This window comes from Pan paniscus, chromosome 3 (genome assembly GCF_029289425.2).
Source record: "Pan paniscus chromosome 3, NHGRI_mPanPan1-v2.0_pri, whole genome shotgun sequence".
NCBI classification, from domain to species: Eukaryota; Metazoa; Chordata; class Mammalia; order Primates; family Hominidae; genus Pan; species Pan paniscus.
Genome location: NC_073252.2, coordinates 7920374 through 7943415, shown reverse-complemented (window position 1 = coordinate 7943415; position 23042 = coordinate 7920374). Strand labels below are relative to the sequence as shown.

Below are 23042 nucleotides of genomic sequence, written 5' to 3'. Positions count from 1 at the left end.
AATAGCAATAACTGAGCACCTACTATATGCCAGGCAGCATACTAGGTGGCTGGAATGCAGAGGTGAGTACAGCAGAGATCATCCCCACCCCAGCAATATCAGAGGAGAGCAGGAGATGGACAGTGGAGGGAGGGGTCCCTGGCACCATGGGCACCAGCAAGGAGAAGAGAGGGATGGGACCAGAAAACAGAGGACTGGGCCCACCTGGGGGGCCTTTAGCAAGTGATATTACTCCTGAAATACCACATGTGCAAGAGTTCCGGGGAAAGATGAACCAGGCAGAGGGAAGAGCCTGGCAGAGGCCTAGGATGAAGCTGGGCACAGCTGAGTCTGGAAGGGCTGGGTGGGCTGGAATGGAGGGTGTGAGGGGTGAGCAGCTGGACGAAGCGTGGCCACACTGTTCTTGTCCATCCTGACCTGGGACCGCCAAGCACGTGTGTGTGAGTCCTGTTGCCCCATGAGTCAGGATAGGCTTAGGGTCTGGCCACAGGGCCAGGCGGAATGGGGAGCACCTTACCTTTGGCAACGCATACTTCGGCAGCTTCATCAGGACAAATTCATTTCGACGATAAGAGACATAGTATTTTGTCCGGTTTGCTGATGTTGCCTAACCGGGGGAAGAAACACATTTTTGAGAGGCTTGATTCCCTCTCCAGCCACAGTCTCATGAATGAAAAACTACATGTTATATTCAGCAAGTGAAAATGCCCTTTTACTTTGCTTCTACCTGTTCTGCTTGAAATGAACAGACTCCTATTCATCCTTCAAAGCCCCAAATTAGCACCCCTCCTCTGGGAAGTCATCTTCTGCTTCCTTCAGTCAGAACTAACTTCTTTCCCCATGCTCTCTCGGCACCTTGCTGCTCTGCATCCAACTTACGGAACAAGGTGGAGAAAGTTCCGATGGAGAAGGAGACAGGCCAAAGATGCGCTCGTTACCAAAGGTGATCACTGAACCTCGAGGCATGACAGACAAAGCCGGCACCATCTCGAGTGCTTTTCCCGGGCAGCTCATTTGACCTCATAACAATCAACCCCATGAACTGTGGCCATGGGCATCTGTTCCCAGAGACAGAAAGGCCCGTCAGGACAGGACTGTGGCAGGTCTCTGATTACAGAGGCCACATATCCTTACTGCCACAGAACAGGAGGTGCAGCTTCCTGAGCCACCAGCACCGCCACCTTGTTGGTGGTGAGGTGGGGCTGGAAGGGCTGAGGTTTCTCGCATCCCAGCACAGGCTCCCAGATCCTCTGAGGACCAGGGTGGGAGGAGGGAGGAAGGGAGAGGGCAGGGGAGGCCTGGGCTGGGGTAGGGAGAGCTTTCCTCTGCAGTTGTTGAGAATGATGGAAACCAGGATAGAAACTGGATGGAGTCGGTGGCCCCCACCTTCTCCTGCCCCTCACAAACAATGTCGCGAGCACCGACACCAGACAAGCTAAGTCTGTGACCTTGTGCAGAAAGAGACCACCCTGCGATCGGGTCTGAACACAGACCAGACGTGAACGTCGTTCAAACCCCCAAGATGCCCAGACACCCACCCTGGCTGAGATGAGCAAGGGCTGCTGCTTTACTGACCGGCTCCTGCCTCCCCCTGAGTCTCCTGCCTCCCCTGAATCGCCCCTCCCTTTAGAGAAGATTGATTGAGATGCCCAATCCTAGCAGGACCTCACCTCCTCACATCCCTCAATCCAGAGTCACACCCGGTTTCCTCGCAACCCCCCCAGATCACCTCCTGCAGCCCACACCTGACAATCAGGCCCTCCTAACCTCTCTGAGACGCCCAGGTTCCCCAGGGCATGTGTTCCCCCTTGCTGCACTGAGTGATAACCCAGCCTGCTCGGCCATAGGTGAGCTCCGGGGGTCTTAGGCTGCAGGGCTTTGACAGGCGAGCCTGTCTAACGTTTAGAAACCACTCAACATGGGAGATGGTTGCCCAGAGAGCTGACACTGTCTTTGCTCTGGTACTTAGTGGACATCTGCAGAAATGCAATGCTAGGAGCTGGGAAAGCAGGTGGGGGGTTCAGACCTAGAGCCCAGCCTCAGCTTGCCTGAGTCAGGTGTAGGGACAAAAGGAGTAAATGGTACAGAATGACACAGTGGGGCCTGGACTGTGATGGAGGAAGGCACAGGGCTGGGGGTCCTCAGAGGAGGCACCAGTGACCCTGAATTGGAGGCAGAAGTCAGGGAAGACTTCCTGGAGGAGGAAGTGCATGATTGAGTCTTTGAGAAGGAGCAGGAATCAGCCAGTGGAGAAGCGAGGCACAGCACAGGGAACAGTACGAGCAAATGCATGGACTGAGGATCAAAAGCCAGGGGCTGGGGCTCAGCAGAGAGCAGTGGAGACTGGGCAGGGCTGGAGGTTAGGGGCAGTGGCAGCAGCAGCCTCCTGCCTGGCCTGCTTTAACAGTGGGGGATGGGATGCCCAATGCCTGCCCTAGCGCCTAACTCCATGGTGGCCCTTGGCACACACTGAGTGTAGAGTGGGGAGCTGGGGTGACCAAGTGTGGCTGAGACATGGGAAGGAGGAGGCTGGGAAGCACGGAGGCCCTTCTGGGGAGAGGGCACCCAGCAGCTGCCCTCAAGGGGCTTCCTTGGGGGAAACTTTGGATTTGTTTTACAGGGTCCCAGAGGGCAGAACAGAACCCAGTGGATGGGAGTCCGATGACGCAGACTCTGTCTCAGGGCCAGAAGAAACAGGCCAGTGATGGGCTACTCAGCAGAGGGCTAGGCTGTTTCGAGAGGGCTGAGCTCCCCATCCATGAAGGTGAAGAAAAGCTGGATGGATTGGTTGTGTGCTAGAGTTTCTGAATTAGCTGGGACCACATGGCTGCTGAGGGTGGGCCCACCTGTGACCTGAGGGCACAGGCAGCAGGGTCCTGGTCACAGGGCTGTGGATAGCCGGTGCCTGGTGGCCAAGAGCCGGGACCAGAAGCAGTCCTGGTCAGTTCCAAAGTCACTGATAAAGCCAAATGGGACTAAATGGGCTTAGGTTTGGGGACCCCGAGTGGCTGGGAGGTTCGTGGTGGCCAGAAGGGAGGTGGAGCCTCAGTGTCCCTGAGCCACAGTTCTGGGCTTGCGAGGGCTTCTGTGGATGGCTGCAGCCACAGCCACGGTCAGAAACCGTGACCTGCGAAGTAGCATTTGAGAGTGAAATACCTGTTTTATTGCCTCTTTTCTGAGCGATTCCATTTTTGCCGCGAACGGGTCATCCGCCACGTCACCTGTTGCCAATTTCCAAAAGCCCCGGAAGCAACCTTACCTTAAAGAAGATGTAATCGTCCTGCACGGTCAGAGACCCGTGGTCAATGGGGCCTGCGAACGGGGCTGTCAGCATCTTCTCGGAGCAATTGTGGATTGCGCAGGTGACGTACCGAAAATCTACAGGAGAGAGGCGCCGACCCAGGCGGTCAGACTCCAGCCGGAGCCAGAGACAGCCCGAGACATGTGCTGGACTCCATCCTCCTCCAATACCACTGTGGTGTGGCTTCGTGGGCTTGAATTCTAAAGGCCACTGTGATGACACCTGCGGCTGAGGGTGTCATCCTCGCTCACTGTGGGCCACCTGCACTCTGACACGAGCTCCTTCAACCCTCAGGAAGGTGTTCGTGCTACTCTGGAGCCTGCCATCCCCTGCAGGAGGGGTCAGCACAGGCGATGGTGGGTACCTCGTCACACCCAGACATGCACAGCCTCCACACCCTCCTGAAGTCTCTCACACCTAAGCAGGGATGGGGGCGGGTGGGGCTCAAGGGTTCTTTTCCCCCAAATTTTAAGCAAATGCTTCTACCCTTTTCCAAATATTTATGGTTGAGCAATATTGAATGCACGCTTTGTCAGGGAGCTGCTAATTTAAAGTTCTTCTGTTTCCCTGGGGCAAATTTATGTGGAGGAGCTGGATCCTGGAGGCCTCAGGAAGCTCTGCGTTCCAGCTTGTGAGCCAGGAGGAAGATTTATCCAAAGGGACCAAGGGAAGGGTGCCTCCTCCTCCTCCTCTTCCTCCTCTTCCTTTTCCTCCTCCTCCTGCCCCCGGCCCTGGGTGACCCGGCAGCATGGAGAATGGTTAAGGGAAGACGTTTAAGAACCAGAAAGGCCCACCCCTGAGCTCAGCCTCAGGTTTCTGCACTGAACAATGGGGTGGGCCCACCTGCCCGGGCTGTTCAGAGGAGGCAGAAGGCAGTGTACACAGAGGGTACGTGGGCAGCAGCACCAGGCCACTGCCAAGCCCTCCTGAGCCACACCCATGTTCCCTTGAAACTGACTGGTGTGCCCGGCACTCAACACTGAACCACTGAACTTCCCGCAGTGGGGCTGCCTGGCTGGAGATGCAGTGAAATGACTAGCTCAGGGGCAGGATCAGTCAACAATCTACTGACTGACTGACTCACTCACTCACTCATTCACTCACTCACTCACTCACTCAATCACTCACTCACTCATTCATTCACTCACTCATTCACTCACTCACTTATTCACTCACTCACTTATTCACTCTTCACTCACTCACTCATTCACTCTTCACTCACTCACTCATTCACTCATCACTCAATCATTCACTCACACACTCTTTCAATTACTCACTCACTTATTCACCCACTCACTCATTCTCTCATTCACTCACTCACTCACTCATTCACCCACCCTTTCACTCACTCATCACTCATTCACTCACACACTCTTTCAATTACTCACTCACTTATTCACCCACTCACTCATTCTCTCATTCACTCACTCACTCACTCATTCACCCACTCTTTCACTCACTCAATCATTCCTTCACTCACACACCTATTCACTTATTCACTCATTCACCCACTCACTCATCCACTCACTCACTCACTCACTCACTCACTCACTCACCTATTCATTCATTCATTCCCTCAATCACTCACTCATTCATCCATCTCACCATGGTCAGGCTCTCAGTGTTCCAGGCCTAGAGCCAACACAACAGACCAGGGCCACCTCTCAGGCTGATGGGTTGTGTGCTGGGTATAGTAGCCCTGATGATAGTGCTTGCCAATTTCTGTGGTATACACAACCCCACATGGCCATGCAGGAGCCACCTAGATGAAATTGGTGAATATGGAGTTGAAAAGAGCTGTGGACAGTGGGTGCTCATGAGCCAGGGCCAGCTGAAGCTCTGGAAAGGGCAGACAGCTAACCCAGACAACGTGGTGTGATGCGGACAGTGAGTCTTTCTCTCTGTAGCACATGTTATTTTGCAATGTTTTGCCCAGTAGGCTACTCAGGGGCAACCCCGGCATCTGGCTAGGTGCTTATTCATTCAGCAGCCTTACACAGGTGATCAGTAGCCTCCACTGGTACTCAAGGAGTTCCAGGCCCTGGAGAGTGCAGAGCTGGGATGGTGGAGCCCAGCAGAGGTGGCTGGCAGGGTGCCTGAGATCAAAGGTAAGAAATTCAAAAAGAGAGGAGCATTCCCAGCAGGGGTGGTGAGAGGTGCACCAGCCGGGACCTTGTGACCCCAGGCAAACCTGGACTGCCCCTGAGCTGTTGCCCTGGTTATCAACACAGAACAGTAATAGCGCTGGCCCCGCCTGCCCAAGTGTGGCAGGGTGGGGGTGGGGTAGGGGTGGGGGGTAGGGCGGGGAGCCACACCTAACAACTGACCCTGCCCCCGAAAGCTTGGCCATGATGACCCCGCGTTGAGGACTCTGCATTCACTTATTTCATATCACTATCCATTTCACAGGCCAGGAGACTGGGGTGACTGGCCTCGGGCCCCGAGGTTGGCCAGCGGCAGGGCTGGGAGCTGATGCCGGCATTTCTGTTTTAATGGGGACACATCCTGGCTCAGGTGATCCTGCACAGAGGATGTCTCTGTGGGGACTCAGCTGCTCTGCCCTCCTCAGAGCACCCTCCTGTCACACAGCATGTACGGCCCTGGGCAGGAAGTTGGCTGGGTCCGGTGTGCACACCCGTGCCCCCACCCCCACCCCCCACCTCCACACTTGGCACATGCCAGGGGTGGGGGGCTGAGTGAGTGGGAAACACTCAGTGCTCAGGAGCCAGAACAAATCACCCTCTTAATAGACTTTTCCACTGGAGTGGAGCTCCCTGACTTCGATTCCTCCCCAGCTGGAAAACAAGCACATTTAAAATCATGCCACATCGAGACACAGTGAGGCCGGCTGTGTAGGGCCAGCCACTGGGGACAAGCGACTGAACACAGGTGCAGCTGAGCTGTGTCGGGTGCGAGGTGACTCAGGGATACCTGGTGCCTGTGCACTGCCCGGCTTACCTCCACCGAGGTCCTGGGCTTCCACGTGGACCAAGTCAGGGTCAGCGTCCACCCCAGACACAGACCTGGAAAAGAAGAGCTGAGGCTGGGGTCGGGAATGGAGTCACCACGCCCGTCCCCCAGCAGCTCCCCACACTCCCTGCAGCCACGTGGCCTCCCTGGTTCTGAAGCCGCCCTTGCTCTGTGGGTCCAGAGGGCATCACCTCCCCAGGACCCCACCTGCTCCTGAGGTGCTTGGAGTCTCTGCGTTTTCCTTGAGTGAGCTGAGGGGGTTGGAGTCTCTGCGTCTTTCTTGTGTGAGCTGAGGGGGTTGGGTTTCTTCCTGCCATGGGAGTGTTTGTAAAAGACTTTCTTCTTCATAAAAGACTTTCACGTTGCTTTTTCATTTTTGTTTGTTTTGTTTTATTTTGATCATCTAAAATGACTACAGGAGGCAGGCAGGCCTGGGACTCCCATCCTATCCTCATTTTATAAATATGGAAACTGTGGCTCAGAGAAGCAAAATGACTCTCCCAGAGCCATACAGTGCTAAGGGCTGACCTGGGATTCAAGCCAGGCTCACCTGAGCTGTTGCTCCGTCTCCTGCTCCCCATGACCTGGTCAAGTGTGGCCTTGGGAAGATTCCTCTCTCAGCCATCAGCCCTCCCCCTGGTGCTGCCTCCAGGGATTTGCCTGAATCCTTTCGTGAGGTGGCGAAGGCTCCAGCAAGAGGAATGCACCCCCTACCCCATCACTCGACAGTTTGCACCAGGCTGTCCCCACACATGGGCCTGGACTGTGCACTGTGAGGCAGGTGCCTTCATCTGCATCCATAGGTGACCCCACTAGGGCCAGAACGGGTCTGTGACTTGCCTGAGGCAACATGGCTCAGACCAGGGCAGTCTCAGGCTCCTGCCCAGGTCTGCTGGATCCCAAAATGCATGCTCTCCTCAGACCCCACACACTGCCCTGCTCACAACCAAGGCCTTCTCCTAATACCACAAGTCTAGATGTCCCATCTGTTATGGGACTCTGCCTCCTTTGGGGGTGGTCCCAGCTTCAGAGAAGCCGTGAAGGAAATGCAGGAGTTTTGCCAAGTGGCTGAGTTCCATAGATATCTCTAAGAGCCCTGTGGGACAAACCTACTGTGTCCAAGGCCCGCTGCGGGTCCTGGGGACAGAGATAAAGGAGACACTGCAGCTGCCCTGTGGGCTCCTGGGTCAGGACACTCAGGCGGGGGCTGTGGTTCTCCCACTCCACCCTCAATCCACCCACACCTCATTCCTGTCCGACTCCTCTCCCCGTTTCATTGCCCTGCTGGGCGAAGTCTTTAACTGGGCAGGAGAAGAGGGAGGAAGCTTCTGTCTTGAGAGGCAAAATCCAGGTCCTGAGTCTGTGCTGCACACAGCGTGTCACTTGAACTCACTTAATAGCTCCATTTGGTGGCAGGTGCTCAGGTACAGGGAATGTCCTAGGTGCTCTAGTTGCCTTATCATACTTATCTTGAATGATCCCGAATGGTTTGATTATACCCATTTTACAGACGAGGAAACCAAGGCCCAGACAGGTGAAAACAGATCAAAGCTCATAAAGCTAATAGAGCAAGATCCACTACCCAGGTTCTGCCATTTCCAAAGCAACATCTTTTCATCACACAGGTTGCTTCCTAGCTATGTACAGCATTGTGTACCAAATAATGCGGTGAAGGGATAGTGGTGGGGGGAGGAGTACAGCTGCCCCACCCTCAGTCCAGGGTCTCAGCTGGAGTCTACACGTGCCCTGGCCCCTTTGTCCAAGGCTCTTCCCTGTGCTCTCACAGACTGCCCACCTGCATGGGGCTGGCTGGAGGTGGAAAGCCTCGCTTGCCCTCTTGGACACTCTCTCCTGGCTTTTCCAGTAATTACTCTGGCAGCAATTCTGCCTTGAATTTATGCAGTACTCGTCCTCTCAGTGCTGCAGAGCCAGCAATGACAGGGCAAAGGCTGCTGCTCAGGGTTGGCAAGTCTGAAAGCCTCGCCTTTGAGGGACATCCACCCATCCATTCACCACCTGGCTCACAGGGGTTCTGTGAGGGGCCAAGCCTATGAAGCACCTGGAATGAGGCCTGAGGCGGGACAGAAGACATGTCCTAGGGTCACAGCTTCATACGCTGGTCCTCCAGGGAAGGCAGGGATGGAGTCCAATTTTGGTGTCATATTCAATATATGCCCAGTGTTGGGCCTGGCTCCCAGGAGGGGAGTGCAGATTTTTTTTTTTTTTTTTTAATGAAAGGAACCTTAGTGAGGACCTGGTCCAGGGTTTCTCAAACCAAGCACCGCATCCCATCTCCCAGATTTCACCATCTCCATGTGCCCACTGAACTGTCATCTACCTGCCACTTTCTTCACACTGAAAACTTCCACCTGCTTTAGCCTTCTGCGAAGCAAGACTCCCTGGGAACTCCTGGATTTGGTGGCTGGTCATGTTTGTTATCACACACATTCCAACTAATATGACTGTTAAAGCCGCTTATCCATTTACCACACCAGTCCCTCTCATGGACACGCCCAAGAGCAAACTGAGCCTCAAGATGAGGAAGTCACTTCCTGGTATCAGTGGCCACTCAGCGCTGGGGGCAGGAGCACCCACATAGCCTGCTTGCAAGTGGTTGAGATGTCTCAGGCACAGTGCCCAGTCCCCCATGGCCTCTCCCCACCATTGACAGTTTCCCACCCAGACTTGGCCCCGTTCGGTTCCCAACCTTCCTCCCAACCTGCCTGGCACCAGGATCCCCATTTGCCTCACCTTCTCCAGGGATCAGGTCTACCCAAGTGGCCCCAGGTGGACAGGGGAAATCCATAAATGGGTTTGAGTGGCACAGACCCCACATATGTGCCATGTGGCGGGAGCCAGCTGGGACTCCCCTGTAGTCTATTGAGATTTCAAACACAGGGGCACCAGCATCAATCATTTTGACCCTAGTTAAAGAGCTCTCCCTTTCAAGGTGGAGTGTTGATTTCGGCTTTTGTGAATAGACCATTTGTAAGCTCCTTGGAAAGGAGGTCTCAGGCCTGACATTGCTCTCTCCTGAATACAGACAGGCATTGTTCCCTTCAGCAGCAGGCCCTCCACCAGCAATATAGAATTTTAGCCTCATCATCCATCATCTGTGAAGCGGGGCAATGACACCTGGGGCACAGGCTCCCTCTGCCCTCACTCATTCATTCACCCACTCACCCAATCACAGACTCACTCACTCACCCACTCACTCAGTCACTCACTCAATCACAGACTCACTGACTCACCCGCTCACTCATTCGCTCAGTCACTCAATCACAGACTCACTCACTCACCCACTCACTCATTCACTCACTCAATCACAGACTCATTCACTCACTCACTCATTCTCTCAGTCACTCATTCACTTACTCAGTCACAGACTCACTTATTCATTTAACCACTCAGTCAATTACAGACTCATTCACTCACCCACTCACTCACTCACTCAGCCACTCACTCAGTCACTCAATCACCGACTCACTCACTTATCCACTCGCTCATTCACTCACTCACTCAGTCACACATTTGCTCAATCAGACTCACTTATTCACTCACTCAGTCACAGACTCACTCACTCAGCCACTCAGCCACTCATTCACTCAATCACAGACTCACTCAGTCACTCATTCACTAATCACTCGTCCACTCACTCAGTCACTTATTCACTCACTCAACCATAGACTCACTCATTCACTCACTCACTCATTCACTCAGTGACTCACTCACTCATTCACTTACTCATTCACTCACTCACTTACTCATTCACTCACTCATTCAGTCACAGACTCACTCACTCATTCACTCACCCAGTCACAGACTCACTCACTCAGCCACTCATTCACTCACAGTCACAGACTCACTCACTCATTCACTCACCCAGTCACAGACTCACTCACTCAGCCACTCATTCACTCACAGTCACAGACTCACTCAGCTACTCACTCATTCCCTCAATCACAGACTCAGTCATTCACTAATTACTCATTCACTCAGTCACTCATTCACTCACTCACTAACTCATTCAGTGACTCACTCACCCACTCACTCATTCATTCAGTCAGTTACTTGCTCACTCATTCATTCACTCATTCTTTTACTCAATCACACACTCAGCTATTTACTCATTCATTCATTCACTCACCTACTCATTTATTCACTCATTTATTACCTAACTCACCACTCAGTCATTCACTCATTCATTCCCTCACTCAATCACACACTCAGTTATTTACTCATCCATTTACTCACTCAGTTGTTACTCATTCACTCACTCACCTACTCATTCACTCATTTATTCACTCATTCATTCATTACCTAACTCATCACTCACTCAGCCATTTACTCATTCATTTCCTGAGTCACTCACCCTATAAATTCATTTATTTACCATGTTTGTTCCTTTAGTCTCTTGCTCTGAGCACTTCCCACAGCCATTTCTCAGTGTACTGGCGAAGGCCCTGGGCTAGACACCGGTGTACAGGTGGCCTGAGGCCTGGTGCCTGCTCCAGGCCCCTCAGTCATAGGTTTTGAAGACTCTGTTAGACCGTATTTATAACAACTCAGATAAAGCCCCACTCCCCGCAGGAAATGGCAAGCCTGACACACAGGCCTTCTTGCTTGTTGAGGTCTCCACTGCTTAGAAATGGCAGGCCAGTGAGCTGGCCGGGGGCAGGTGGCCCTCAGGGAGTGAGTGTTTTGGGGAGGTGGGAACTGACTTTCACCCCATTTGTGCTGAGGGCAGCTCCAGTGCAAATGGTTCTGTTAAGCCCAGAAAGGTGTGATCATCAAGGCTGTAGTGGGGAGACCTCTACCTCTTCCTTCTATGGACAGAGGCCCTGCCGCCCCCGTGCCCTGCACCAGGGCCAGGCCCGGAGCGAATGGAGAGGAAGGCTGAGGCTTTCCCTGGGTGAGTGTGGGGCTGAGCAAGGAGGCAGATGCAGGAACACCCGGTGAAGCCCAGGCGGCCAGACCACCCAGCAGAGTGGGCAAGGGCCCTGGCCACAGCCAGAGGTGGACCGAGTCTCAGGGCTACAGCTTGGGGGCAGCAGGACTTAGAATGTGGGCCCGAGCCTATCCAAGCCTCAGTTCCCTCCTGTGACATGAGACCTAGAATGTGTGCCCAAGCCTCAGTTCTTCCCTGTGACATGAGGGAGACCCGCATGGGCTGCTGTGGGGATGCCGTGGAATGGTGCACTCAGAGCCTCCATGCGCTGCCCAGCGGACACTCAGTATTCAAAGCAGGATGGCTGCGGGGCAGCTGCTGTTATGATTCTGTTCTGGGGCGTGGAGACACTGAGGGCAGGGTGGGGGGCGGGTACCCGAGGCCCTGCCCAGGAGGCAGCAGGTATCAGGGCACCTGGGGCTGCTCCCTCTCGCTTGCAGGCCACTCTAATGAGCTTGCTTGCTGTGTAGCTTCACAAAACGTTAATGAGTCTGAGCTTCAGACAGAACACGGGGCTTTGGCAATTCCCGCTGTCAGTTCAAGGACAAAGAACTCCTTGGAAATGCTGTCAAAACAGCATTATTCACCGCTTACAAGGGGAGGGGAGGCATCCCCACCGCTGTCACCACGCTCCAGGAGAGATCCCAGGGCCGGGGGCCGTGGTGGTCAGCGTCTGCTGTGATTCCCTCGAATAACAGCAGGGAAACTTGGGGGAGGAAACAATTTGATTTGCCTGAGATAATAACACGTTTGAATTATCGCCAATTTCCCTCTGGGCGCTATGGGTCGGTTTCTTTCTCTGGCTGGAGAGCTGTCCATGAGCCCGGCCTGGCCTGGGAGTGAACAGAGCTCTGCCAATCCCCCAGAGCGACTTGGCTCAGAAATCGCACCTCCTGGCTCTGCTCCCCACCTCTGTGAGCGCTCAGGCCCAGGCAGGGCAGCTCTGGCTCCTGACAGTTGACAGCAATGACAAGGCCAGTGATGGATGGCTGTGCTCTGGTTTCCGAGGGAGGAACCGGGCCCTCCCGTGGGCAATCCGCAGACAGACGGCCGTCGCCTCTCCCCATGAGCCAACGGCGTGTACACCAGCAGTCGGCATTCCAGAGGAAAAAGGCTTCCTTCAGCCTGTGGGGTGGCCAGGACGCCAGTCTCCTGCCACGGTCAGCGTGACATTACGAAGGGCCCTTGCCCACTCTGCAGCCGCCAACTTGAACCTCTTAATAATTTTGTTTTTAATTGGAGCTTTGGAAGGGAAGGCTGAGGGGGCAAGAGAGTGTGTGTAGGGCTGATAGCCCGGGCTCCCCCTCCAGCCCTGCGCCCTCGGGACGGGTAGGAAGCCCTTTCCGTGTGTTTTTCTGTTGGGGAGACCGGGCTGTGGCCTGTGCAGGAGGCCCGTGCAATGGTCTGTTCCACACGTGGGATAAGAAAGAGAAAGGCTAGCACTGTGTGTGTGTGTGTGTGTGTGTGTGTGTGTGTGTGTGTGTGTACACGCACAAGAAAGAGGAATGCCATGGAATCAGCACATCAAGGAGCGGTGCAACATGAAAGGCAGTGTGACCAGAAGGACGGGATATGGCCCCAGCAGGAGAGAGGCAGGCCTGAGTTCTGAACGGCTGCACTGGCTCCTGGCCCCACGCTGCTGCCTAAGACCCTGGGCAAGCCCTTATCCTCCACAGCCCTCATGGATGCATCCCACAGACATTTCTCAAGGAAAGCCGAGTGCCCCTGTGCAGTGAGGCTGAGGTGCTGCCCAGGGGGCACACTGAGAGGCTCCCCTGAGGATGCACTCGAGTGGCTGGTACCCACCATCGGAACACAGAGGCCCCCAGTGGCCCTCTGCCTGGGACAGGAGCCTCCTTTCTCGGGTCTGGCTCCTCAGGAGACCAGGGTGGGGGCTTGTCTGGGGTACAACCCCAAACTTATCCTGCTCATTGGCACCCAGCAGGGGCTGGGAAGGGTGACAGGCTGAGCAATGGAAGGGGGGCCCAGGTGTGGATAAGCAGGAGAGCAGGGCTGAGGCAGGCCGGGTCAGCACCCATGGGGTCTGTTAGTCAGGGGCTGAGTCAGGGCCTGGGGTCGGGCAGGGAGTGCGGAGTGGTGGGCCGCGTGCTGTGCTGGGGACATGTGTACATCGGCACCTCTCTCCACTGGGGATGCTGTGAGGCTCGGGGAGGGAACAGCAGTGGCACAGGGCCACATAGCTGGTTCATGGGTAAAAACGTGGCCTGAGGGACACCAACCCCTGGACTCTACCATTTCTGATACCACCCAATGCGGAGCAGGAAGAACGACTGGGGGTTCCCCTGGGACGAGGAGGGTGTGGGGCTGCAGGCAGAGGCAGTGGACGGTGGGGACCCAGCCCCGGGATGGGGAGGGTCCAGAGGAGGAAAGGGAGCTGCAGGGATGGGCTCCCAAGGGTTTGGGGGAAGTGCTCTCACCAGAGCTGCGGGCCCCACGGGGTCGGGGTGGGGAAGTGCTCTCACCAGAACACGTGGTCTTTGGTCACTCGCTCTTGCAGAAGTGTCCACTTTTTCCCCAAGTCAGATGACACGTAGAGCTTTAGGGCAGAAAAAAGAAACAAAAGCTTGGTCAGGACGTCAGGAATAAGCTGCTTCTGAGAGAGGGTGATGTCTTCACCACAGCAGATCCCCCAGGAGAAGTCAGCCTTGTCCAGTGGACACGCGGAGGCGCTGTGCTCATGCTGGGATGCAGACCAAACTCCAATGCCTCCAGGAGGAACCATTCCTGTCCCCGGGCCAGCTGGCAGGAGCCAGGAGACAAGGTTCTCCAGGGTGAAATCCAGAGGGGTCTCACAGAGGAGGTGTGTCTGAGCCTCAAAGGTGGGAGGGACTTTATAATCCTGTGTGAGGATGGGAGGAAGGGCGTTTGGGAGGAAGGAGCCACGTGTTGCCAGGGCTGGAGCAGTGAACGGATGGCAGAGCAGGACACAGCAGTGGCCCCGAGCAGGGGTGTGGCATCTGCTGCAGGGGTCAGTGCAGGCGCAGGTGGGCTGGGGCCTGACACCAGGGCCAGCCTCACAGCGTATGACCAGTGCCATCGCCCAGGGACCTAGCTCAGAAGGGCCCCACATCTGGGGCTTAATTCTCTGCAGCTGCCAACTTGAACGTCTTAATAATTGTGTCTTTAGGGCCAGGTGCGGTGGCTCACGCCTGTAATCCCAGCACCTTGGGAGGTCGAGGCGGGCGGATCACATGAGGTTGGGAGTTCGAGACCAGCCTGACCAACATGGAGAAACCCCGCCTCTACTAAAAATACAAAATTAGCTGGGCATGGTGGCGCATGCCTGTAATCCCAGCTACTCGGGAGGCTGAGTCAGGAGAATCACTTGAACCCAGGAGGCGGAGGTTGCAGTGAGCCAAGATCACACCACTGCACTCCAGCCCTAGCAACAAGAGCAAAACTCCACCTGAAAAAAAAAATTGTGTCTTTAATTGGAGCTTTGGAAGTGAAGGCTGAGGGGGCAAGAGAGCATGGCTTGGGCTGATTGCCCAGGCTCCCTCTCCAGCCCTGTGCCCTCGGGAGGGGTTCTCAGCTGCCTGTGCCCGTGGTCCTGTCTCCACACAGTGACCACCACTGTCCTTGTCCCTGGTGAGTGCCAGGGCCAGGCCTGGGCCTAGGAAGGGGCAGGGGTGGGCGCCCTGAGCACTGTCTTGAGGCTGGTCCTGGGGCCCTGGGAGGGTGTCCCTGTGGGCCAGGGAGCACAATGTTAAATGGCTCATAAACAACATGGTGACAGGCCCAGAGAGAGAGCGCAGAAGAAAGGAAAAGCATTTGACCTGATTGTCAACATTTTTCACTTTGCACTGCACCCTGCAAATCACACAGCTGGCCCTGCCCAAAACCACCAGCCAAGGCCGGATAAGATGAGGCGCTCAGGGGGTCCGTGGTCAGACAGCGTTTCAAGTAGCCCACACCAGAGGCTGTGGGTGGAGGCAGGGAGCCCTGAGGAGGCCAGGCCTGGGCCCAGCTGGGGGCAGCAGCAGAATGGAGAGGAGGACAGGGCTTGAGAGAGGCCTGCACAGGCAGCTGGACAGGTCCTCTGAGGGGTAAGCAGAGCAAAGAGGGTGAGAGGGTTCTTGGATCTGTGCCCCGGAACCGGGGAGGAGTGAATGGGGCCCGGGATACTCAGGGAGCCCACTCCTAGACCTGGGAGGAGTGGGCGGGGTCGGGGGTCCGGGGGTCAGTGCCCCAGGCCTGGGGAGAAGGGAAGGGGCCAGCTGGTCCTCAGGTTCACACCCAGTGCTCTGGCCTGGAGATCTCAGGTACAGACAGGACCTTGATCAAGCTATGAGTTTTGGAAATGCCAGGTGAAGTTGCCAGGGCCACGGGCAAGGCCCAGAGCTGCTCCCCTTTCCACAATGGCCCGTGGGAAAGGGCCTCCCCCTCCTTCATGGAAGAGACAGTCCTGGAGGGAGCCGAGATCTCCTCTGGCAGGAGGGAAGCCAGCTCTTGGGCACAGCAGCGTGTCGGGTGGGGAAGGCATCTCTATCAGGGCTCTCCTCTTGGCCACACCAAGCCCCACCATGCCAGGGGGTGGGACTTCACAGTGCCATTCTCCATATGAGAAACTGGTTATGGGTGCTGGAAATGCTACCGCAAATGTGGCATCTTGGAAACCGAGAAAACAGCAGAAGCAGGAAGCCTGTTCTCCCTTCCCTTTCTTCCCTGAAGCAGCCCCTAAACCGATGAAGGTCACCAAAGCACACCCTGAGAATGTTTCCACAGCCTAAGAAGAATGTGCCTTCCGAGTCCCCGGCTAAGGAATCCAGGAGTGGCCAACCCAGAGATTCACCTGTTACCCGTGAGGAACAGGCCCTGGCCCATCCCTTGGAATGCAGGCCCTGCGGGGGTCAAGGCCCTCTGTTCTGGGTTGGGAGGAGGTTGCTAGGGGGAGGGTGCGGAGGGAAAAAGCTACATAAACTGCAGGCTTCTTACAAACTGGAGCGGCTCCCCTGTCCAGCCCACTGCCAGCAGACTGTCCCTGCATGTAACTTCCTCCAATAAACCCTGTGTCTCATTCGCTGTTTCTAGGTCTCTTCTGTGGCCTCTTGGGCACGGTGCCATCCCTTCTGGAGTCAACAGGGGTCTGGCACAGCAACTGGGAAAAGCCTCTGTCCACTCCGGAGGAGATGAACGGGATAGCAGAGGGGCCTCGTGGAGGCAGTCTGTCCTCCTCTTCTCTCTCCAGAGTGGCCAGGACAATCTCTTAACAGCAATGCCAGGAAGCCTGGGCTCCCATCCTCACCTGGAACCAGCTACCGGGGCAGGCCTCAGTTTTCCCCAGCCATAAAACTGGGCTGACAATCCTCATCCTCACTCAGAAGGTCGGGATGATTCAACCGGATCATGTGCTTTGGAAGCGTAGCCCGTGTCTGACACGCAGCCTATCCACAACACGTGTTTGCCTTTCCCCATCCTGGACAACAGGAGACTCTGTCCCTTTTCCCTTGCCTCTCCTCTGACTCTGGCTCGGTGTTCATTTGCATTTCAATATGTCTCATCCCTAACTCCTAGGTGATGAGTGAACACAGACATCGGGGCTGGGCCAGTGATTCTATAACTGATGTCCCCAGTTCATCTTTGATTTGCATTATGTTTTTGCCAGCTGCCCCTCTGGGGGTAGGGGCTGTATTGGTGCAATACGGTCCGCACTGCATTTCTCAAGGAAGGATGGACTATGTGGTGTTTAGGGGATCCTTTGCACCCCAGAAGCATCATATGCTGAAGTCCTTGTTATAGAAGCAAAGCTCAGAGCTCACCGTGTTTTGTTGCAGATTCAGGCCTGGGCCAGGAGAGGTCGCTGGCGCCGCCTCACAGGTGCAGCTGATGGAGGAGGCAGGCTGGGCTGGGCTGGGCTGGGCTGGGCTGGGAGAGAGGGCTGGAGAGGGAGGCAGGGACCCGGGTCTGTGGAGCTGGCGTCTGCCTCCGTGTCATGGCCTCTGAGTCAGTTTCTTGCCTCAGTTTCCCCATCTATAAAATGATGCCCCAGCTGTAGTGTTTCAAAGGGGAGCGTCTGTGAGTCTAGGGTTCTTGGGCTCCAGCAGGCCTGGCTCCACTAGCGCCCACCGTGCACAGCAGGAGAACTTGCGTGCGCTCCAACGCTGTTCTGAGCCTCAGTTTCACCACTTCTTAAAAAGGGAATCTGGCCTCCCGCTTTGAGGGATGTTGGGGATTATCCAGGCACACTGCAAAGTGGTTGCACTTGCCACGCACACAGCACGTTCTGTCGTGATCACCGCCTGATAACACCCGTAATAGCAGGATCCGCTCCAGGTGCGAGCACCAGCCGGGCCCTTTGCCTCTCAAGGTGCCCCCACAACATCGCTAGGAAGTAGATGCTTCTAATAATACCTCGTGCAGACGGAAGATGGAGGCTCGCAGCAATTGAGTGATTCACCCAGGGTCACCCCCTGTCAGACCTGCACTTGAATTATCTGTGGTTTGAATGCGCTTCTCTTTATTTCTTCTGTGATCAGGATCTGTCTAGAATGAATCATTTGACCACGGCAATTTCCGTCACTGGCCCAGGAAGGAAGGAAGGCTCAAGCCAACCACTCAACCCAAATTCTTCATCTGCATAACGGGCACGTCATTCACACTAATAGCTGCCAGGATCAGAGGCCACATCTGCTGGCTCTGAGGGCCGCCACAACTGACTTCTTCTGTGCCGCGTGCTTCTTTTCTGTTCCCACGTGTCCTTGTCACGGGCGCCACCTTATGACGAACCAGCGACATCATGGATGTCACTGCTGTTGCAGACACCGCTGCCACCACTGCTGTTCACCAAAGAAGGATGTGCAGAATCTCAGAAGGGAAACAGGTCATCAAGCCCAACCCTGTGCAGCCCTGCCTCTCAGCACAGGCAGGTGTGCCCCCTCCTCCTGGAAGCCCTCCTGGGCCTAATCACCCTCTGCTCCTGACCCAGCCTCCAAGCCCAGTACCCAGGGCCTTTTCCTCCCTGGGTTCCTGTCCTCGCCTTCCTGCTGCCATGTCTAATAAGTCACCATGCTTCAGATGCAACTGTGTACCCTGCACCAGCTACACACTGCACCCCTCTCCACCCAGGGCCATGGCCCAGCTGGGCCACACCGTCTCCGTGGACCCCTGCTCCCAGTCCTCGGTCCTGCAGCTGCAGAGCACACCTGGTCCTGCCACTCTCCACGCAGACCGTCCAGGAGAGGTGTGGCCTCCAAAAAAGCCCACACCCTCACATGGGTACACAGTCCCCCCGATACCATTGGACCCCCCTCTGGCTGCCATCCTGCTCACTCCCTGCATGCCCCCACCCCAGGCACGCTCAGCTCGGGGCTCACTCACACTTGTGGCACTAATGTGTGCACAGGGTCCTCTGAGCATCTGCACGTGCTGTGCCCTCTGCCTGGAATGCCCTTCCTCATCCCCAGCCGGTGTTCAAGACTCACTTTAAAGTCACCCCCTGGGTCGGGCCTTTGCTAAGGCCGCTGGCTCAGAGGCCCTGCCCCTGCTATTGCAAAGCCAGGGTTAGAGCCCTGTCTGTGAAGTCAGAGTCTGTGCTCAGGGCCCAGGTGCCAGAGAGGATGGGGCTGCAGTGCCTTCGTCCGCCACACCCTCATGTCCTGGTGCCAGTGCCAGCTGGGCTTGGGGGAGGGATCCCCAGGCATGTCCCCTCATGCTAGGCTCAGAACCCTGGTTCTCTGGCCTCTAGCTCCTCAGATCCAGGACATCCTGTATCACTCAGTCCACTCCCATCGCTCCCTAGGCCTGCCCTGGCACCTGTCCCTGGTTTCTAGCCTCTCTTCCTCTACCACGGCACTCAGTCCACTCCCATTGCTCCCCGGGGCCGCCCTGGTGCCTGTCCCTGGTTTCTAGCCTCTCTTCCTCCACCATGGCAGGTCCAAGCTCACATTCTGAGCTCTCCAACCATGCAGAGGCCAAGCCGCTTGGCAGCCCCCTCACTCCCCGCCCGCCCTCAGTAGACCCAGCAGCTTCCAACCCATCCCTCGTCATCTGCTCTGCGCCCCCATCCTCATCTAGAAAGGAGGCCCCACGAGGGCAGGGGTTGGTCTGTTTTGTTCCCAGCAGTTGCCCCAGCTCCTGAAACCTAGAAGGCCCTCTATAAATACTCCCAGGCGGAGGAAGGCGGGGGCTGAGTCCCAAGGTCGCTGCTGCCTGGGGGTGACATCAGGCCTACTCTGAGGCTCATGCCACACATCCCCCTTCCAGGATCCTCTCCTGCCAGGAAGTGACTCAGTCCCCATTTCTGCCCTGATGACCCCTGACTCCTTGACACCCTCTCCACGGTCACTTCCTCCCTGCACCACCCCCAACTTAGCAGGGCCCAGCAGAAGCTGGCTCCTTTCTCAACCAGCCCTGCTCCTCCAGCCTCCGTGTCTTCCTCCTCCTCCTCCTCTGCGGTCTCAGTAAATGGCCTCCCTCCTTCCCACCATCCACCAGGTCCTGCAACCACAATCCCAGAGGTGCCCGCCACCCCACCTGCCCCACCATAAGCAGAGCCCTCAGGGGCCGGCACCCCATTCCATCTCAGGCCACCCCACTTCCCCACTCCACCTCGGCTGCTCCTGCCTCCCCTAGTCTCCCATCTCGGAAACTTCAGCGATGAGACACTATGCAAGCTACCGCAGCGAAGCTCAGATGCTTAAGCTGCCAATTAGCCGGTCCTGCAGCAGCAAAGCTTTACCACGGTTCACGCTTCAGAGCCGAGATGAACACACCTGGAGCTCTCATGCAGGCTGCCCATGGCAGGGTCCCTGAGGATGAGCAGATCAGAAGAACCAGCCGAGGGCTGAGCCCACTGCAAGACTGGCCAGGATGTTGCCCAAGGAACCACGGCCAGGAGACTGCAGGTGTGAAACGTAGCAAATCCTGGGTGGCTGGCGACCCACCTGCCCTCCTCGTCCATATCAGAACTGGATCTTCCTCACACAGCCTTGATTCCCTTACCGAAGTGGATGAATTCCTGAGCTCGCCTTGAAAACTACAGACCCCACCACTGTCACAAGTGCAATTGCAGCAAACGTCCCTTCTCTCTTCCCCGCAGCTGAAGAAAAGCAGACAGGGCCCTGCCTCATGGAACTGTCCCGGCAAAGGTGTTCCGCCTCCACAGTGTCTTCAGGGATGAAGGCTCCACCCGTGACGCTGACAGTGAGCGGTGAGAAAGGCAGCTGTGTGTGTGGTTGTCTGGCAATACTTTGCGCTCCTGGTACCATGAGTGAAATCATCTCTTTCTCTTCAGCAATCCTGGGAGTTCACGTTGTTAAGCCACCCTCCTTTGCTGCCACATGCATGGAGAAAGCACCCACGATTGCTAAATTGTCTTAAAGAAGGAGGTTGAGAGTCTGTCTTGCTCAGCCCATCTAAACCCTGGCTAACCCCACTCCCACGGTTCCCCAAGCTCAATCATCTGGAATGGGGGTCATTTTGCTCTGTCACCTCCAGGCCTTTGCGCAAGCCATGTCCTCTGCCTGGAACATCCCTACTTCACTCTCGTCCCCTGGCTACCTCCTGTTTTTCGGGACAGCGTCATTCCCAGCTCCACATCTCCACAGGTAAGAGTCCGGGTCTCCCGGCCTGACAGACGAGGCCCTGAGTGGTTGCCCTGGGCCCTGTTCCCACCAAACCCCCTCTGGTGTAGCATAAGTCACACTCCACCAACAGGATGCACCCTGATCCCAAAACGCGCATGTGCCTCCCGCCCCTGGGTTTTTGTCCAGGTTGTTCTGTTCACACAGGAAGCTGTATTAGCTGACGTGGGCTTCCATAACAACGTACCCCAGAGGGCTCAGCTTAAACCACAGAAACAGATTCTCACACCGTTCTGAGGCCAGAAGTCCAAGATCAAGGTATCGGCAGGGTTGGTTTCTCCCTCCTCGGCTTGCAAACGCCGCCTTCTCCCTCGTCTTTATGTGGTCTTCCCTCTGTGCCTGTCTTTTTTTTGTAGTTTGATTTTTTGAACCAGAGTCTTGCTCCATCACCCAGGCTGGAATGCAGTGGTGCAATCATAGCTCTCTGCAGCCCTGAAACTCCTGGGCTCAATCGATCCTCCTGCCTGGGAGTATCAGTGTGCACCACCACTCCCGCCTCTGTCTGTGTCCTGATCTCCTCTTCTTATAAGGACACCAGTCAAATGGGATCGGAGCCCACCCTAATAGTCTAATGATCATTTAAGGGCCCTATCTCCGAATATAGTCACATTCTTTTGTACCAGGGGTTAGAATTTCAATATAGGAATTTTGGGGGACACAATCCAGCCATATGGATGCGTACCTTCCACCCCCACCCCTGAAGTCCTCCCAGCCCAGCCCCGGCTCAGCTGCCTGCATCTTGGCGGTGCTGTTCCCAGCCTGCCGGCCCCGTGTGCGCTGTGTGGAGCTCATGCCTGCACAGCTGTTTGCTGACTTCCTTGCGTCCTGGGAGTTTATCTCCTGCTCCTCAGCTAAGCCGCTCACAGCCCGGGGGGCACACACCTGCCTCGCTCACCTACGGCACCAGCGGTAGCCCGGAATCCGTGGCTGCCAGGTGCGCAAGGCCCATTTGCTGACTGAATGAACACGTTTGACTCTAGGGCAGGGGCTGGTAAGTGCATTCTGTAAAGGGCCAGGTAGTAAATATTTTCAGCCGGGTGGGCTGTGTGGTCTCTGTAGCAACCACTCACCACGGCCTTGGGAGCAGGAAGGCAGCCAGGGATAGTGGTGCAAAGAGATGGTGTACCATACACCCTGGAGCAGGTGTCAGCAAGCCATGGGCTGTCACCTGGGTTTGTAAACGGAGCTTCACTGGCACATAGCTATGGTAAGAAGCCATCACCTTTCATATTCAGAAAGGACTTTTTAAAGAAAGTTTTCATCCCCTGGAACATAAGCTTCATGAGGGCAAGGAGCTTTTAATAAGCTTGTGGAGCAGTGCCTGGCATGCAGTATGTGTTCAACAAATACCTGCAGCTCCAGTCATTGGTTGTACTTCTTTTTCTGTCTGGGCCTGACAGACAGTGTGAGAGAGCCTGGCAGCAGCTGTGGCCTTTTACGGAGCCAGGCACTGAGCTGTGCTTGTTGAATGCCACCTTACTTCACACTCACACACCCACACACACTCACACACACATGTACACACACACACATGCATATACATACTCACAAACACACCCATAAGCTGGCAATTTTCCCTCTTGACAAATGAAAGAACTGAAGCTCAGAGAGGTTAGGTAAGTTACTCAAGGTCACACAGCACTCCTTTATGTCAGCAATTCCCATCTCACAGACTTGAGCTCACAGGACTGTACCAGGGGCTGAGGAGTCACCCTTGCCTTCAAGAAGGATGGTTGGTCACCTCTAGCCCTTTCTCTGGGTCATCTGAGTGACTCAGGCCAGGCACCCTTCTATCTCATGTCTCAGTTTACCAAATCAGGAGGGCACTGCTCATACCCACAGTCAATAGATGCATAAAAAGCGAGTCGTCACCGTGGGTTCCTGTGAGCAAGGCAATAAGGCCTCCACATTAATGGATGGCGTTATCATTGTCATCACTGCGTCATGCGCTTGCATTTACGACGCCTGCCCTGGAGCTTTATGAAGCCTTTCCAACTCACTCTCCTGGGAGGCGCTTTTACTATCCGCCATCAATTGCTGCAGAAATAGAACATTTCTGCTTAATAAAAGACAAACACCAGCAAATAAACAAGAATAAACACATCGGGGACAGCCCAGTTACTGCAGCTGAAACCCGCACGGGTGCATCCTGTGGAAGGGTGAATTTCATCACTCAACATCTCAGAAAGCAGTGGAGGTGGTGAGTGAGGACACGCCTCCC

The 23042-nt window shown here is 55.5% G+C and overlaps 1 protein-coding gene across 5 annotated transcripts in view; it reads right to left on the bottom strand.

The window, feature by feature from the left end:
• SORCS2 (sortilin related VPS10 domain containing receptor 2) overlaps nt 1-23042 on the bottom strand; it is a 557572-nt gene that overhangs the window by 75511 nt on the left and 459019 nt on the right. For all 5 annotated transcript variants that reach the window (XM_034951974.3, XM_034951976.3, XM_034951975.3 and 2 more), the window contains exons 5-8: nt 13703-13776; nt 6260-6324; nt 3260-3378; nt 518-607 (exon numbers count right to left, since the gene is read on the bottom strand). In XM_034951974.3, coding sequence (XP_034807865.2) covers nt 518-607; nt 3260-3378; nt 6260-6324; nt 13703-13776 — 348 coding nt within the window. The remainder of the gene's footprint in view (nt 1-517; nt 608-3259; nt 3379-6259; nt 6325-13702; nt 13777-23042) is intronic.